The 19,674-nt window shown below is 37.4% G+C and overlaps 1 protein-coding gene across 1 annotated transcript in view; it reads right to left on the reverse strand.

Annotated features, from left to right (window-relative positions):
• Nucleotides 1–1,882: 1,882 nt before the first annotated feature.
• Nucleotides 1,883–19,674, reverse strand: part of SLC12A1 (solute carrier family 12 member 1) — a 78,514-nt gene continuing 60,722 nt past the window's right edge. Inside the window, 7 exon segments of the mRNA XM_025038899.1 lie at nucleotides 1,883–2,018; nucleotides 3,801–3,868; nucleotides 5,246–5,381; nucleotides 10,274–10,360; nucleotides 11,865–11,976; nucleotides 12,219–12,350; nucleotides 15,054–15,197. Coding sequence (XP_024894667.1) covers nucleotides 1,883–2,018; nucleotides 3,801–3,868; nucleotides 5,246–5,381; nucleotides 10,274–10,360; nucleotides 11,865–11,976; nucleotides 12,219–12,350; nucleotides 15,054–15,197 — 815 coding nt within the window.

Consider the following 19,674-nt stretch of genomic DNA (forward strand, 5'->3'; position numbering starts at 1 on the left):
TCATCCAAGTTCACACCACCTCTTGGGCAGCTCACAATCAATGACTGATCAATGTGGGAGAATAAAGTTCTGGCCCTCTCAGCCCTGTTTGGGGCTACTCTGAAGGCATCTTCCCTCCCCAGAGCATCTCATGGGGTCTGCGGATACTGCCCTTGGGCCTGTATCACAGCTCACCTTTTCCTCCACTCTTCCTGCTTCCTCCCCCTCCCTTTCACCGGTGTTGATCCCAAGGGCACGCCTTAATAAACATGCTCCGTGCCAAACTCTCTCTGAGGCTGTTTCCCAGGGAACCCAAACTGCAACAGCCTCTCAAGAAACAAGAGCCAGACTTTCCTGTTACCAAGGTCATATTACTTTTCACCTTTCCCAGAGACCCTCCCAAGTGTTTCAGAGGAAGTCAGCCCAGATAAAGCTAGGTGACCTTCTCCTGGTCACCATGCCTACACATTTGTATTTCAGGTATGTAGGGCTAAGAGAGGGTCTAATCCATGGCTGAATTAAGTCAGATGCTCTCAGATTTGAAATGGGGATAGCCCTCCACTTAAGCTTTGCCAACTGTTTCCCTTTTCCTACCTCTCATTCTTCTGAGCTGGGTCTGGCCTTGAAAGTCCTAATCTTAAATCCCAATTCTAGACAACCTTCAGAAGAGGTAACTAACTGATAGCAATTTTTAGGCTCACATCTGCTACACGATTGCACTGTGATCTTTGTGACTGAAAATAAAAACATGACCCAGGCTAAAGCAAATGAAGTTCAGTGCTTTTATTTCAGGTTCATTGTTTCCCTTATCTGTTATCAATTAGAATAAACAGTCAAAACATGTCAGGAAATAAAAAATCAAGTCGTTCATCAGAAAATGAAATTTTGTTGGTTTTTCAATGTGATTAAGTATTATAGGAATACTAACAAAAATGAAAAAAATCAATACTTATATAATCCAAATTTTGTAAGTTTCTCCACTTCACATTTTAATTATTTTTTTAAATTCATGCAATAGCTATATAAAGTAACTAAGTGTGATTCAGAACATATTTCTTTATGATGGCTTGAAAATTTGTGGTAGTTGGTTTTCAATTACTAGACATCTATAAAGATTTCATTTGTGCTAACCAGTTAATTAGAAAAAATATGCAAAGTAATACTACGATGGAAATTTCAAAATATTTAATAGGGAGAAAAGTTAATGTATTAAGAATGGAATATATTTCATTTAATTAGAATATATGTTGCCTTCTAATCCAACTAATATACTTTTCAGTCAGCAGCAAATTGAAGCTGTATATTATCAATGATCGCTCAGATCACTCTAAGTATATAATCTGGGTTACATTAAATAACCTTATTTAGGTAAATGCTTTAAACATTTTATAGACTCGAGTACTTCTTAAAGTTTTCAGTTATTGATTTTCAAATCTTCTTTGTAGATATAAGCCTCTCAGAAGGGAGAGCTTAATCAGGTTTCTTGCCCAGTTGGTCTTTTCCTTTGATAACCACCCATGTTACTCTGCCAGCCTGTCAATAAGCATTTAATGAGAACCTGCTGTGGGGCTGAGGCCCCTACCGGGGCTTAGAAGCAAACAAAAGATTAGGTTTGCCTGGAGAAGCTTACAATCAAGTTGGTGGTTTTCTTGAGCATAAGTCAGCATGGGTCTGCTTAATTTTCTTGTTTATCAACAGCAATGACAAAGATGTTTTCCTAGAGGTGGCATTGGCTTTGACACACCCCTTAAGCTGATAGAAAAAAACAGCTTCTATTAACTCATAAAAAAAATAATGACAAAGTTGTTAGAGAATCCCAGTAGGATAGTCTCCAGAGGTTTGCACAACCATAGGTCAGATTTGCAATATAAAGTACTGGAACGTTTCTCGAATTCTTCATGTTTTAAGAATAGAAAGTCAGGACGTTTTTGTGATTTCCTCTAACAAGTAAGACAGGAGGGAGGTTTTTCGTGAGGATTTCCAACCAAGCCATGTACAACCAATCTGATATAGTTCCTTTTCTTGCCACTGGAAGGCTCCTGAAAGGATGGAAGAAAATAGAAGACAAAAGTGACAATTACGATGGTCAGTAACATCTGAGCTATTTAACAAGCAGTGGTCTGAAACTTTTATACTCTTCTCCCTAAATATGAAAGCACAGAAATTATTTTGAATATAGATAATATTACACTGATGTATTTCTCAGATAATACAAATACCCAGAAAAATAGGCTTAGGCATTATAGAGACAAAACACAACTATAAATTTTCATTCTTCTTTAAATAGAAAATATGATCAACCAATACTTCTTTTTATGGCAGAAATAATTTTTCCCAATAGTTTAAAGCTCTTATATTTGGGAGAAATCTCAAAAATCATTTATTTGAACCTCCTAATTCAGGAAACCATTCTACATCTTCAATGAATAGTCCTCCAGTCTAGACCTTGGTTGAAGACATATTATCTTTGTACATACAAGTCAGTTCATAAGGTATAAATGTGAAATAGTTGGAGATTTTCAAAATTAGCTATCAATCTTTAGGTAAACAAAGTATCGTAGGGAGGCGGTAAGAGAATTAAAATGTTAAATCAAGCTACTTTCAGAGACTGCAATATGCTGATCAGCTCTGCAGCCAGGCCAGGAGGACACCTGCAGAACAAAGGAAGATTTCTGCTGGGATTGCTAACCACCCATTTCCCACACCTGCGAAAGGGGAAACAGCAAAACAAACAAATAAACAAAAAAACCCAGAGTCATTAAGTAGCACACTACACAAAATAAAATCATTCATTCCCTATGACTAAAACCATAGGAAACGTATGGAATAAAGGCTGGGAACTTCCAGTGAGCCTTTCATGCTACATATTCTTACCTTTTCACACTACATACATACTCTTCCCCTTCCCCTTCCTCACTGTACGTCCATATCAAAGGAAATGGATAAACAAAGTCTTCAAACTGTAACTCGCGGGAACTGAAGAATGGTATATAAACTCAATTTCCGGAACACTCGAGGTCCCCCTCACTGCCTTTACTCCCAGTCTCTTTTTCGCAGTCCCTCTCACTCTTTAAAAACTTGGTACTCTTTGTCTCTGTCACTGTCCTCATCTCTCTTAGGCACTCTCACTTTCTGCCTCTGAGAGGAGACCATGCTCTGTCTATGGAGTGTTGCTCCTTTTCTAATAAACTTTCTCTTTGAGCCTAACTTTGGTGTGTGTTGAATTCTTTCTACATTCTCTGCCAAAGAACACTCTTATCATGGTTTAGGGCGTGGTCTCCCCCCAGCTTGGAAAAATTTGCCCTGTCCTGCATGAAAAGAACATTTTCAGCCGGTGTATCCCTAACATTTTAGGGGGTGGAAGAGCAAAGAGTGAAAATGGAAAAGCCCCACTGCCTTTTTCCTCTCACCTTAGCCTCTGCCAACATGGCAAAGAGCTTTGTGAACATGCTTTGGACTCCACACCTCAGAGCACCTATCCATGGAAGGGGCCTGTGAGCCTCCGAGACTGTCGGGCATGCAATGCCAGGGTCAGACTCCTGGAGCAGGGTCTGAAGGGGCAGCCGGGGTTCTAGTGGGGCACTGCCCTGCCTGGCCCCGTAGGTCGGGCATGTCTGAAGGAAAGTGCAAGTGGGGACTCCTAAAGCCCATGGGCCCCAGGTTTCAAGGTCTCAGGGTGGCATTTATTTTCCTTCATTGTCTAAAATCCCACACATTCCAAAATTTTTTTTAACTTTCCACCTGAATAGTTGTGAGCTTTTAAATTGATTAACCCTCTGAGATTTCACTGTAACATTCTTAAAAGTCTGCAGTGTACTTACAGAACTATGAGATTAGCAGCTCGTGAGTGCTCCTGTAAGAGTTCATTCAGTCGAACTTGGCGGTAACTCTGTGGATGACATTCAGATTTTGTTGAGGGCAGTTTTCCCAGAATTATGAATAAGAATTTATCTTCTTACCTCAAATTATGGACAAGTAGAAAAAGCTCATTTTTTAAAAATTCTACAATTATTTCATTCAGGTTTGGAAATTCACAGTGTTTTAAAAACAAGAGAAATTTTAGAAATGTGAAGTATAAGACCAGGTTGTCATTGTGCTTATTAAATTCTGGGGAGAAAACAAGCAAACAACAAGGATAACAGTAAACAGAAGATGAGGATGTCCAATTCTGGGGAAAAGGTTTGCGATTGAAACAAACTAACTTAGTCTTGATACCAATTTGATATTCTAAGAGTATAGGTTATATCCTAGTCTGCCTTTCTTTAGCTTTGAATTTTTTATCAGCATAGGAGACTAAAGAGTCACTGAAAGACTCACTTGGAAAAATAACTACACTAACTATTTTACAGTGACGAAAGAGTAATATTATATTTCACTGGTTTCCCAGTGGAATCCAACGAAATATAATAATATTGCAGATCTGTGACTTGCTCGATTATACGAAAAGTCTTTGTTAGAACTGAGCAGTTGACTACACACAGTTTATGATTCTTAGCTCAGTAATTTTCCCACTAAATTTAAAAATCTTTTAGTATTTCTTGCTCTAATTTGTTCCAACTTCGGCTCCTAATGTAGTTTATTTAAGTTCTGTAGTTTAGAGGTTCTTGTGGTCCTTTTCTTTGAAAGCCCAATCCAATTTGGATGTCACTTCTTCTACCTTATTCGTATGTCCCTGCCTTGTTCATCATTGTCATTAGCACAACTTCAGCTCAGGCCACATGGGGGTAACTCTCCATCTTACTGCATTCTCTAGAGAAGCTCACCATTTTATATCCATCCTACAACATGTGCTTGATCCATATTTATTATATTTCATATTTATTATTCTAATTACACATTTTCTCAAATCCCTATGATACTTTTCATAGCTATCTTTCTCAGGTTAAAAATCTTTGTTATTGCGTCAAATTGTGACAATCTATCTTTATCTACTTTGCATAGATATTGACTTGACTTAAATTATTTTAGACTGATAGGTCTGTCTCCTGTTCCATAAAATTAAATCTGAAAGAAGACTTCACAATATGCATCAATAACCTGTTCTTTTAACTTTCAAAAAGAATTGATTTTGTATCAAAAAATAATGTTTTCTAAATCCTCATATCCAGTAATACAATGAAAAGTACTTGGAAAATGCAGAAACCCTGGACCTTAAATAATGAAATTCTATAATAAATATATTACTTCTTGATCTTTAAATCAACCAGTGTTTTCTTTTTCAGCTAGTTAGACAGCCAAGTAAAACTTAAGGAAGACAAGTCTTTACCTTTTCCTTGACCGCTTCCAGTTCTGCGTCTGTAATTTTCCAGGGAGTTTCTCTCTTTAATTTCTCAGCAGTTGTTAAATCTTTGCAGCTTTCATGAAGACGATATGGTTCTATCATCTCTTCAAAGACTTTCCAGCTGAAATTGGAATTTATAAAGGAGGCCTCACAGTGGGAAACTAACTCATTATTTCACAGATACTTCACGTTTGACTGGTTCTGCTGGCTGCAGAATCAGACCTGAATGGCATGCAAATCTTTTAAGAGTATCTTTGCAGGGGACAAACCATGAGTAAAACCATGGATATAGTACTGCCTCCCTATACAAGGAAAGGCCTTAACATGTTTGAAGATTGTTAACTTCCCTTATAGATCATCAATATAAACACACAAACATATAGATAGTAATTATTCTGCAGATACATTTTCTACATGGTAGAGTCAAAGACAGTTGTAATGTAGACACTCAGCCCATAAATGAATTTCCATCAGTTTATTTTACAGATTCTATGGGAGACATGCATGAATTAATGTAGAAGATAAACTAAGCTTCTTGGAAGTTGGATAGGGCTGCCCTCCTTACCTTCAGTCCACATAGCAATTCCCATTCTTGGTAGGAGGCTGTGGGTCGGGGGGAGAAAAGCAAGGGTCCCCATAGGTGAGGGGCCCAGTGGCTTAGACTGGTGTAAACTGAATGGAACCCATGAACTGAATGCCATGACTGGGAAAGAGAAAACTTTCCTACTGAACATAATGAGCAAATATGTAGTACTTGTTGCTATGGATAGTCATCCTATTTTTATAAGCAAAATCAAGTTTGATGATTTTGTAATGGAAGATACAGTAGAGAGAATGGAAGAGAATTAGTCCTTGATAATAAAATTAACCTTCTAGATCAGTCTTTGCCTGAAAGCCAAAATACAGTTGGATTTTTCAGTTATGTTTCCTAATAATTTCCATTATTTAAGTCACTATGAGTTTTCTGTTACTTGCAAATGAAACATGCTAAATGACACAGAAAATAATGTGGCTCTATTTACCCATTTATTTTCTCTGAACTCTTACTGACCCTTGTCTATGTTCATCTTTGATTTCTTCATCCTAAGCCTCATCCCTAACCTGGCATTTTCCATCTCCTATCTAGGTGATCCAAAGGTAGCTCAAGATTTTTGTTTTGAGTCTTATTAAATGTGATTTTTTGTATAAGTATTTTTATTGACTCTAGAATAGGCCAAGCATTACATGCTATTAAATGAGAATTAATTCAATTAAAGGAGAATTAATATAAATGAGAATTAATTCAATTAAAAGAATTAACTTCTAGCTTCCCTGTCTTCCCCATCCTTGTTCCTCATAATAACAAAGTTTCAAATGTTTTTAATTGCATAAAAATGTCCCCCTACTCATATAAAATTTATCCTCTCAAATTAATGTACTAGTTGTTTTTGTGACCACTCCGGCATCTTTAAACTAAATTATCTAGTTAATTGCTTCTAGTTTTTCTTTGATTTCTATATAAAGATGGTTGTCTTTTTGGCCTATGACTTTTAATTCAGTCCATACGATAAAAAATGAAATTTAACCACAAGGGCTTTTTAGTTTCTCCTGGCTCAATTATTTTTTCATTAACTTTGCTTTTGAACTCCTTTTCACCCTTGCTCTACCATATTTATGGATAATGTTTCTATGATAAAATGTCTTCATCAAGACTTACTGATGTTTTATGGGTTGTTAAAAGATTTATTAAAGGCAGTTTAAGGGCATTTAACGTTAGTCTCCAACATGAAAATCATTGACAAACTATTTTTGACATTGTGTGTCACCAAGTGACCAGGAAAGAACAGCGATCAAGACAGTTGTTAATGGTAGATAAAGGCTGCCCAGCCAAGAAGGCCCATGTGGGAGCTAAAATTGTGCCAGTGCTCTAAGCTTTGGGCTCTGGGCCCAGGGATACATCAGCCCAGAGGAAGAGTTCTTTCTCTAATTGAACTACTCAGAGGAGTTGCCTTTTTAAAATCATCACAAAGGTGCCAAATGTGCTACCAGTAGCCGTGTAAGAGATTTACTGAATGACCTTTCTCTGTTCTAAAATTTATTTTCAAATATTGGGACAGCCATTGCCAACATCAGATACGTGGCTATTTTATAATGGAATATGGCTTCAGTTATAGCAGAGGATGAAGAGAGGAGGATGGCACTTCCAGCACACCTTTTCCTGGTGGCCTTTTGTCTTCACACCAGGGTTCATTAGCTGTAAGAATTCTTTTACTCCAGTAAGAATGGATTTTTCCCCTGTGTCTTCCTTAAGACCTTGAAGTATCAGAGAGAAAAATCTCCAAAATCGTGAAAACTAATTCATTTTTTTTTTTCTGAGAAAGGGAAGTAGATCTCTTCATTGAAGAATGATGAGAATATTTAAGAAACTCCAAATTAAAATGGTATCTAAAAGGACATGGACAACCGAAGTGTCCTACAATAGATAACTGGATAAAGAAGATGTCGTACATATATACAATGGAATATTACTCAGCCATAAGAAGAGATGAAATACTGCCATTTGCGACAACATAGATGGACCTTGAGATAACCATGCTAAGTGAAATAAGCCAGACAGAAAAAGTTGAAAACCACATGATATCACTTATATGTGGGATATAAACCTAAAAGCAACAGACAAATAGGACAAACAAACAGAGACTCATGGACATGGACAATAGACTAGTGGTTACCAGAGTGTGGGCGAGGAGGGGAGAGGTAGACAGGGTACAAGGGATCAAATATGTGGTGACAGAAAGAAAGCTACCTATGGGTGGTGAGCACATGATGCAACATATTATACCTAACTGTTGAATTATACACTTAAAACTTACTAGATTTAGTTAACCAATGTCACCATAATAAAAAAATTGTAATTAAAAGAATAAAAAATAAAATGGTGTCTAAAATCAAATTTAGATACTAAGACAAAAGCACAAATGCCTGGGTCCTTTGTTTCTTCCTACTGTCCATAGAATTTGCTCCCAGAGAAGAAGAAACCATGGCACAAAGGTCAGGGGTAGTAGGATGAAGAGTGTCAAGACTATGATAGGTGCTCAAAGAATGAAGAGGCGTGGTCAGTAGAAGACATACATCGACATTCTCCTTGGTGACAGGACAAAAAGGATGGGGTGCAGTGGGTGACCATGGCAGCTAGGCAGAGACTAGCATGAAAGAAAGATAGGGAAACAAGGCCTTGGGTAGAGAAAGCCATATTGATGGGTAAAGAGGCAAGGGACATAGAACAAATTAATCAGCAAGCACAGACAGTTCTTTGCTGCTGATAATACAAGTAACAGCAAGAAGAATTCGGCTACAAGAAGTAGACTGATTAGTACCAAGGACTGAGCCAGGGCTTATAGAAAAATCCAAAAGTCAGTAGGGAACACTGTGACTGCCCTCTAGACAACAGTAAATGGCCCTATACCTGCAGAGCATTGTCAGGCTCTAGCCTGTTGATAAGTGTCATGTACCAGGGCATCATTGGACCTGCTGTGTTCTGAAGGATTATGCATTTCCACCAATTAGAGCCATAAGATGAACTCGTTTGATCACATCACTGCAAATGTCAAGAGGCAAAGACTTAGGAATTAAAATTCTCCAAATGAAATGTGGAAGGCTACCAAAGATTATTGCCTGACAATGATCATATCAGAATGTTAACTTCATTTACCAAGGAGAATTATAAATCTGTTCTTAATTTTTCTTAAGTATTTATAACTGTAGGAATATAGGAATGCAAAGCATTATGGCATATATGATATAAGGAAATATTATATAGTAATAACCTAGGTAGACCCTGGCAAATATAACTTTCTTATCACAGTTAAGGTGTTTCTTGAAACCATTTTCACTGACCCATAGCCTTGGAGGAATCATGAATACCATCAAACAGCATGAAGTTCAAGGCTGTTGTTTGGTAAATAAGAATGCATCCTAAATCTGGATGATTTTCAGTTAGTTATTGAGCTCATAAAGGATGACAATGACTTAAAATCAGGGAAGAGCAGGAAGACTTGAGTGTGGAATGGCAACCTGAAGAGAATTGCAGGAGAAATGATGGTCAACAGAGGTCCAGCAGTCCAGCAAGGACATAAGCCACACTGAGACCTTTGTGACTCTCTAATCTTTGGAGGCCCCATTCCATGCCAAATCAAATGCATAAAACTGCATCCAGATGCAACAGTAAACATGATTTTGGACTGTAAACAATTGAGAACATTTTGTAATTGTTAACTTATTGCTCTACGTAGCTCACTTAATTTACAATCAGCTATAATTTCCGGACAATCTTCTTGTACCTCAGGGAACTTCTGGGGAGATCTAACCTACAAATTGTTTTCAAATATCTAGTCTTGACAAATTTAACAATTAATGAGGGTTCAAATGATGTCATTCTGAAGACAATTAAACAATTGTTTAAATTTTGTCATTTTTAAAATTTAGAGCCAATAGATTTCCTTGCCAGGCTTCAAATAGTTTTAGAGCTCCTCTTTGGGGGCCCTTATAGACTCTAAGTGTTGAATCCTTAGTGCCTAACAGCTAAAATGGCCATGAGGGCTGGCACTGTCATTGTGCCAAGAAGACACAGGCTGTTTCCACATGTCCACCAGAGCTCCCCTTCCAGGATGCTCCATTGGTAACTTTAAATAATGAAAACTTGCCCTGACTGCTCAGGTCAGAATCATCTGAGTTTTTACTTCCTGCTACTCTTGCCACCATAGACACCAAGAACATGAAGGGCAATTCTAAAATGCTAACCAAACTGCATTTCAACAATTCTCCCTCTCAAGCTCATCGTCAACATAAAACTGTTTCCTTCCATTAGAAATACTTGATAGTGCTATGTCATGGTTATTTGAAGTCCCTTTTTATTATATCCTATCAGGAAGTCACTGCAGTAAATACATAACATTTTTACCCTTTGATAATCAAGACAAAAGACGATGAGAGAGTATCACAGATGAACAACAGACCTTGTTAAATGTTTCATACCTTTCTTTGTTTGGCTTAATGTTGATGTCACCAATGATATGGATGTCTGCAAATTTTATCCTAAATTTGCTCAGGAGGGAAGCCATTCTGAAAATATAAAAGAGAAAAACACTCTGTCATTGCATATTTAACTATTTTCAATCAAAGAGTTTTGTGTTTAAGATATGAAAAGCAATCATGTCTTATTTCAGCTTAGCTTTCAGACAAAGCCTTGGGTTAGTGTTTGATTTTCATCACAGCATTTGATGGATATATTAAGTGTGGCCAAGCTATTCCGCTGAAGGCAAAGAAATTCTTACAGGTACAGACACTGGAAATAGCAAACCCAGCTCTGCATTCCTCTTTCAGGGAAGATAATGTAGAGCCAATTAAGCTGCTTTATCATTTGAAAAAAAGAACAAGTTTCAATACTTATTGACTGTTATTTTGCCAATAACATTTATAGTTTACTGACAAAGCACTGACACACTAATGATTATTATATATAATGTCATTACATATTAGAGATTTTTTTCCCCTGGCAACTGAAAATTCTGATATAATTTCAAAATTGCAAGGACAGTGCAAAGAAATCCTAGATTCATCAATTGTTTATATTCTGTCCCATTTGATTTATTATTCTCTTTTTCTCTCTTTATATATGTCTACATCTATATACATCTTTCTTTCTTTTCTTTCTTCTTTTTTTTTGCTTGCTTTCTTGCTTTCTGTTTACCTGTCCACCTACCTACCGATCTGCCATTTTGAAGTAAATCGCAGATATCAGGTCTTCTTTATCTCTAAATACTTCAGTGGGTATTTTCTAAGAACAAGGGCATTCTCCTACATAATAGCGTACAATTTTTAAAATCAGGAAATTTAACATTGATATCATACTATCACCTAATCCACCAATCATTTGCAAATTTCATCTGTTGTCCCAATAAGATACTGGAGGCTTTAAGAAAGTATAATTGTTATAGATATCATTTGTTTACATTTTAATACATGGCTCTCTTTAAGAGGAATTAAATATATAATGATCTCTTAAGAAGGAGGAGAAGGTATGAAGAAAAATCACTGCATAAAAGCCCATCCTTGTTTTGTGATTTCTGGAAGTAGTTTCTGAGAAGGGAGCAGACATGCACTGTGACTGTTGCAAGGTCCTGCAGCTTGTTTGGTGGCAGGGCCGAGACTAGGACCAGGTGCAGTCACTCCAAGTGAGCTGTGTTAGAGTGACTGTTGGGAATTAACAAGTTTGAACCTTCCAGAAGAAACTTTTGGACACTAATTCCTTCAGGTTCCTTTTTTCTTGGATAGCACTTACTAGTCAGAACATAATGAACATTATACAAGATAGACTTGAGATGAGGCTGCTGTGCCAAACTTCTTTTTGAAAGGATTTGTGGCAGGGGATAAAAGGACTTGGAAACAGTGATTAGAAAACTTACACAGACAATTTATTGACCAGAAAATGAAGTAAACATGACGCCTATGATGGCGGGGTTGTCTTTAAATCTATTGTACTTCAAAGACACAACGTTCTTAAAATTAAAGCATTAGAACAACAAACATCCAAAATGTTCTAACATGTGACAGATAAGTTACTTACGCTAGTTTTTCTTCCTCAATGCGGTTAATCTTCCCTCCAACATAGATTCTTAATTTACAGTCTTTCCATTTTTTTCTGAGAGTCAAGATATAGGGGATAAGGAGTGTTAACCCTGAAAAAAGAAAAGACTAAGTTATGACAGAAAAGATGAGTATATCTAACCATAAGGAAAGGAATGGCTTTACGTCTTTTTTCATTCCCACATTCATAGCTTCTTAATAATTTAAAGTCTTTGGAGAACACAGAAATGTTATTCTTTAACTGTAAAGCGTTTTCATATACCTTCTCATGCTGTTTGTTAAATTTATCAACACAGAAATTCTGCTCCCTAGTGTATATTCTAGAAAATTTTACCTCCATCATCAAATAACCACCAAACATCAATTGTGCCTTTTCCTTGCTTCTTTTTAAATTGGTTGCTGGCTTCCACCAGTTTCTGGTTGAACTCTCCCACATGCATGGACTGGATTGCATTAATGCTGCTGTCTTTAATGAAAGAGAAAGTAGTATAGTCATTCGTCTTTTGAGGAAAGAAACAAAATAACTTTCCAATAAATCTATTCAGGAAAATAGAGGAAAGGTCACGAATTTGTAAGTATTTTTTACACTTACACATAAATAGAGAGCTCTAGTCTCTGCAAAAGAAAAATAAAAGTTGAATCCATAGAGTTTAGATCACCTTCAATAGTTCAAAACTTTGATATTGGTTTTCTGATTAGTTTCTATTATAAAGCAGTGGATTATTTTCAGGTCTTTAGTAAACTGTCTCTGAGTAGAATTATTATCTAGATATATAACAGTGCTAAACTATCTGAAAAAAAAAATCCTGATTCTTCTAAATTTCAGATGTCAGTTTAATTATATTTTCAGACTGACTTGAAAGTAGAACATGTGATCATTTTTCTGGAGATAAGCAATAGAATCAGAAGTATTCCTTTGTTAGACAATTCATTCACTTGAGTGCAATTTTGGTGTAAATTCCATGAATGTCTGGATTGTAAAGGTGGCTAGAGACCATGTGCATCTCGACTTTTTATGGCCCTCCTCTGCTTTCTTTTCAAGAAGTCTTGTGAAGCTCTTCAAATCTCGGTGAATGCGATGAAAAAGCCAGGAAATATGGAAAGACAAACTTCTTTTACTTGAGTTATTATTAAGGGTGCACATAAAATACTTTAAAATTTTTTTTTAAAAATGCAATTTCCAACCTAACATGGAAACAATGAAAGTGTTCCAGGGAACTAGGCCAGTGTTTGAATTGGATCCTTGCTCCTATTGCTAGTAGGGGTTTCTTTGCTACACTGTATATATTATTTCTCATTTCCACCTCTTTGAAAGCTGTGACTTTATTGCTTATTTCAAAGAGATGGTGTCAGTGTAGTGCTTAGAGGAGAGCTGACAGCCGCTCAGAGCTTCCTCTCTGATCTAAGAGGTTCTAAAGATGCTTTGTTCTGTCTTTTGCTGTTCCCATGTTTTGGGCCTGCCTATTCTGAAGCAATTATCTTATATTGTTTCTATCTCCCTGGGATTGCTGAGGGAGAAAGTAAATATATTTATAAAATGGACCAAACTTTGCCCACATGCACATCAAAGCATCCAGTAGACTCAAGTATGAGTGTCTGGAGGCAGAGTTAGTCCAGATCTAGAACGCAAAAGAGTTGTTAACTCATGAAAGCCCAGAGCAGTGAAAGGGCCTACTGTACAGCTGGGTCTGAAATTTCAGGTGTTGGAAATAAAACAATGGTATTTTGCTTTCCTGAACAATGAGACATGTTGATGTAGCACATTTTTCCCAAGAATACTGTGATGCAGAAATAGGCTTCCAGAAAAAATAACGAGTCTCCTTTTCATTAATAAGAACATTAATGCTTCCCCCCTCCCCAGCAGCTAAAGAATAGTAATGGGCTATGACTTCTGAATTTTTCATTGCTTTTTCAGACTGTACCATTGAATAGACCAGATTCGATGAATGGTTAACTCTTCTCACAAATAAACCAAATAATTGGAAAAGAAAGAAGATAGTAGTTAGCATCAAGATGGTCTTATTCCAATATTTACACCTTGAAAATCCCGATGTACCCAGTTTTAGATTTAGACATTTCGTTTTTTAAGAAAATGTAATTTTAAGGGTGACAGTACATAGCTGGCTTTCCTAATAGCCCATGGAATATCCAGGTACCCGAGAGTACCTCTAGTATTTGAAGAGGAAGGGTTTGAATTTCCCATCATTCTATGTAAATATATAAAAATATTATATACAGGTGAAATTTCTCCTTGGGCCATAGTAAGAAAACAAGCAAACAAACCCACATCTTTTCCAAGGTAGAAAATAGCCTCTTTGAAAGGTTGGATCCTGTAACTAGACTAGAAGCCTACGAAGTCTCGGTTTAGATATTGCTGTTTGGAGACGCTCCCAGAGAAATTATCTTTTTTGGGCCTCACACCAGTGAATGACCAATAATGTTAAGATTCTGATGCATGACAGAAATAAATGTTAACATTCTAATTTTCTACCAGAAGAGGTCGCTGTGGACCTCATTAAACTCAAAACTGCAGTTTCTGGAAAGAGCAATTTAAAAAAAAATCAGATGTTTGAATAACCTGTTTATAAAATTTATAACAAGATTTCTCATTTTTTTGTCCTCTCAGTGGCTTTGTACCACTCAGCCAAAATCTGCAGGTAATTAGTATCAATAAATTTCCAAGTCCAGAATTCTGGTTTGTGACAAAGATGTTTTTTTTTGAAATTGAGTTCTAGCTGGATCCCTCATTCACCTGTATTAATCAACTTTCAAATCCCTGAAATGTCTTCAAGGGGTGTGTGTGTGTGTGTGTGTGTGTGTGTGTGTGTGTGTGGTGGGAGGATACAGATAAACCTGCTGCCTATTGGCTATTAAATTTTTGTGCCCTTTTCATTGTAACTAAGAAATTTCTATTCTCTGGCATGCATTCTGATCCCAAACAAAATATTATTTTAAAATAAAGATTTTACAGTGAGATGTTACAAAGGGCTTAACATTGTTGATAAATGACAATAGCTTCTACCTTTTACTCATACTACCTTCTCAAAAAAAAAGTCTTTCAGTCCTTACTCAATGTTCCCAACATCTTAAACGCCTACTTCTGACCCTTACAGAAACTCAAGTAGCAGCTCATATGGTAATATTTCTTGTAAATTTTAAAAGTACTTACCTTTTTTAGGATTTGGCTTAGTAATGTTCAGCTTGCCAGCTTTTTTAAACAAGCCTCGGATGCCTCCACCTCCTTCTTCACATTCGTTGTCTTTGATAGTGGCTTCCAGAGCCAGCCTCTCCTGTTCTAATTTCTCTAATTCATCTGATGACAGAAGACAAAATCACTCACTTAACTCAGAGTGGCAACTTTTTCAGGAATGCTCATACACTATTTGAATATTAAAAATGGTATACATGAAATAAAATGATTATAATAAAATTTTTTTCTGAATGATTTTTATAAAGTAATGTATGTCAGTAAATTACATTTAGAAAGTAGTAACTAGCCCAGAAAAATATCTCTATGTGTTAAGTCACTGGGTTTTTATTTGTAAGGGCAAGGAAGGCTATTTAATTCTATCTTTATTCACTTCTAACAAAAACCAAAAAGCTAGATCCACTGTGCATAAGATCTTACACACTGAAAACCACTAATTTACTGACCTAAGCTACTGGGTCAGATGTTTTACGAGAGAAAGTGACAAAATCACAGAAGTGTACTGGGTACATATCAGGCACACAACAACGCCTCCTGAATCAAAACAAAACTAGTGAATAAGAATTAAGATAACCAAATCTTATGGTAAACTATATGGGCTCTGAATACAAATTACAGTGAAAAATATTCACCAATAATTCTTTCCCATCAGCAAAATACTTCTGGAGTGAGTGACTAAAGTGAAAGAAATAAAAGCTGAGGTTTTTGTGTTCCTGTTAGAGTTCAAATTGCTGAAAAGGGTCTCATGACAGCTGAGTCTGGAATAAGCATCAAATTGTGTAAAATTTCCCATCCAGGGTTTAGACCCACTATCCAAACTTTGATGTTGTATCTGGCTGCCATTTATCTTTTTTGGACTCTGATAGTGACGAAAAATTCCTAGCTGCTATGTAATGTGCTGCATCTTTCTCTGACTTCAGCCTGCATTGGATCAGGGTAAATAAAGACTTTAAAAATCAGTCAGATGACAGTGCTAGAGACTGATGGGCATTCTGGCTTACAGTGGGCAAGGTGGCCCTCTTGTCAGATCCCCTCATCTTCTTGCCTGCTGAGAACAGAGCCTTAGAAAATGAGCAATGTTCTGAGGCAGAGAATGGAAAAGCTAGATTCAGTGTTACAAAACACTGGTAGGGCTTCTGTAAATGTCAGCCTTCAGAGCCTGTCGCCTTATCTATCTGGGAAGCAAAGCTATACAAACTCTAGATCTATCAATTATGTACTAACTAAATCTGTCAGGACAGTCACATCCCTAGACAGTGCTGTTATTCAGCTACACAGAATTGTCTGGCCCCTTTCCAGGTTTTAGCAATTAATCTTTTGCCAGTGGCATGAGATTTAAGGTCAAATCACCCATGTGAATTCCCCAAAGCTTCAAAAGTTCTCAAGATAAGCAGCTATAGAAAATCTGAGAAATGAGACTGAGTTGCTTACCCCTGACTTTTGAAAGGTGAACCCAAGCTGCATCGCACTGGGGGTCATGACTTATTATAGCTCTGCCGCTGGCTTTATGTGACATTAAGCAAGTCATTGACTTTTTCTATGCCTCTGATTTCCTATCTGTGAAATGGAAAATTGTAACCCTTCACATGCCCTAGCATTGCTGAAAGAATAAACGTCTTGCATAGTGCTTTGGAGCCCCTTAAAGAGCAAAGCAATGGGTACATTTTATAGGCAGTGTATTTATTCAACTCCTGGAAATGGGCTTAGTCGTGTAAAGTAAATTGAGTACTTTGAGAAGCCTGGAAGTTATTCTAGCATTTACTATTTATTACATACTCTCAGGGTGTCTGAGATATTATTCCTTCCCAAACAACTCTAAGATAGTTACTATGGTTATCCTCAGTTTGCCGATAAAGCAATTGAAGCTCAGAAAGTTTAAGTAACTTGTCTGATGTCATTCAGCAAGTAATAGGGTTCAAATACAAAGAGGTCTGCTTGGCTCCAAATCCCACATGCTTCCCACTTGGAAGACCTTTTACTTTTGGCTTATGAATATTTCAGAGTTGTCTTGTTAATCTCCAACTCTTCATTATCAGAGGAAACTAAACACTCTAAGGCACATGGTATAATGCTAAGTTAGTTCCTCTAAACTACGGCGCCCCCCCTCCTCCCCCAAATATGTCATTTTAAAGGGAAGACCTTAAAGATACAGGTACATATGGCAGGATACCCAGAGCAGCAACTTTGGCAACATCTCAGCCCTGGGTGGTAGTCCCCCAGCTATTATCCACATTTTGGGGTGCTGCAGGAGGGGAGCTGTGGGGTTATTGCTATTTGTAGTCATCTCGAAGGTGCATATTTGTGAGCTTCTTTGGGGGCAACTGCAAGGGCCACAGTGGGAAGAGGGTTTCTTTGCTTTTCGTTTGGCCGACTCCAGTGATTAGCCAGTAGTTGCCATGTTCTTTGTCCTCTAGTTTGGACAAAGGAGAAAAAAAGATAAATCCTCCTTTGTAACAGAATCAGCTGGCTGAGTGCACTGGGAGCTGCTCCAACAATTTGCTTGAAGGTATATACACAGCCCATCCCAGCCAGAGCAAACTGCAAAATCCCAGGCCCGAGAGACAAAATCAGTCTTTGCTTGCATGAGTCAGATTCGGCAGGTCCCTCAAAGACAACAGAGACAGAGGCTGACAGACAGTCTGTTCCAAAGGCTAAAATCTGCTTGGTTGGCCATCTTAGATTTTCAGATCCACACAGTGGTATGATCACTTGCACAGTAATTTTGCACATTCTCATTAGGGTTAATTCTTAATTATTCACTTTGTAGGTGATCTAAGGCTTCCTTCTGTGCACTTTCTCCTTTTCTCATTTCAGCCTTAAGTAAAAGTGATGTTTTGTTGCTCTGTACTGAATTATCTAACTGATGTACCGTTTGCCTCTGTTTGCATAGAAAACCAGGAGAAGACTTTGTCAAAACATTTTTTCACCAGTAGTACTGGCTAGCTGACCGTTAGGCACAAGGCAGGTGAGCCAAAGTAGAATAAATAGATAGATATAAACTGATTTCCATAAGGCTGACAATAAAAACTACTCATTTCACCACTGCTACCACCACCACCATCACTACTACATTTGCGGTCTTCAGGATTCACAAAGCCCTTTCCATACAGCTTCTTATCTGATTCCAACACCAATACTGGGATACAGGCAGAGCTAATAATAGTCTCCCCATTTTAATGTAAAGGAAACTTAGGTTCAGACAGTTCAAGTGATTTGCCTAAGGTTCCACAGCTGGTGACCCAAGTCTTCTGCTTTCAATTCTAGTGTTCATCCCTCTTTACCATCCTTCAGTGATATGCTCCGACTGCCAATACTGCCCATTGAAGGAATACTCAGTCTGCACTTACTGAAGAAACCATCCTCAAATTTCCCAATCAGAGAAATTTATATAATGCTCTACATTTCCGTAATACTCTGCTTCAATCTTTAATCTGGTAACTACAACCGTGGGACACGGAATGGAGTTTTAAGATACATGTCTATTTTATCCCCACTAGACTGCAAACTCCTGGAGGATAACTTACGTTGTATTTCATTACCATCATTTATTGAGAGTTTATTTTGTGCAAAGTACAATGCCAAACACTTGGCAGCTACCATATCTTTTAATGCAAAATAATAAATCTGTAAGGTAGGTATTATAATTATTCTAATTTGAAAGCATAAAAAATGAAACACAGAGAGGATGAGTAATTTGACTAAGGTTATGTAGCCCCAAAGTGTCAATCTGAGATTTGAACTCAGGTCTGTCTGATTCCAAAGCCTATGCTTAGACTCTACATACTCCCTCTCACATTCTTGGTTGGGTCCATACCTCCCTGCTAGTGTCTACCACCATAATAAGTACCCAAGAATAGTTTGTTGAAATAAAAGGACAGGTCAGTGCTATTAACATGGTTCAATACATTTGAAAGCATTGTCTCTATAAAGGAGGAAAAATAAGTGAATAGTTGTCAGGGATGGAATGTGTGTATGTGGGTGGGAGGAGGTACAAAAGGCAATGCTTAAAAGAAGTAGAGTTAATGCCATATGCTGAGGTGTGAAAAGAAGGGCTTATCGGGACTGATGGTACAAACCAGGCTGGAATGTGACAGAAGGTGAAACAGGAGGGATTAATCAGAAGAATGAGAGGCAAGGAAAGGGGTCCTTTCCTTGGAAAGGGCCACCACCTGGGCATCAGGTGGGAGTTTTAATCTTCTACGTTAGGTAATTCCATAGTCTATCGTGATTTACAGAGCCAAAATGCTAGAGAGAGAGAGTAAAACCCTGCCCTTCTCTTATTCCAAGATTAAGAGACTTGCTGAGGTTCTAATGCTGGATTAAAAAGCTTAGACTTTAGGTTCTCTCGGTTGAGGAGGTTTCTAAACAATTCTTCGTACATACCCCCAAACCGTTTTCATAGTAAGAACAAAGAGTGCATCCTGAGCCGTATCTTCATACAAATGACAAAACCACTTGACTACTCTATTTTCGAGTGCTTTATAAATTGATCGTATGGTCACCAACTGGAGTGACCATATTTCGAAATTCAGTTCAGTTGCCAAGATCGCCTTGAATGTTCTAGCCTGTCTTTTTTTTTTTT

This window comes from Pteropus alecto, unplaced genomic scaffold (genome assembly GCF_000325575.1).
Source record: "Pteropus alecto unplaced genomic scaffold, ASM32557v1 scaffold86, whole genome shotgun sequence".
Lineage (NCBI taxonomy): Eukaryota > Metazoa > Chordata > Mammalia > Chiroptera > Pteropodidae > Pteropus > Pteropus alecto.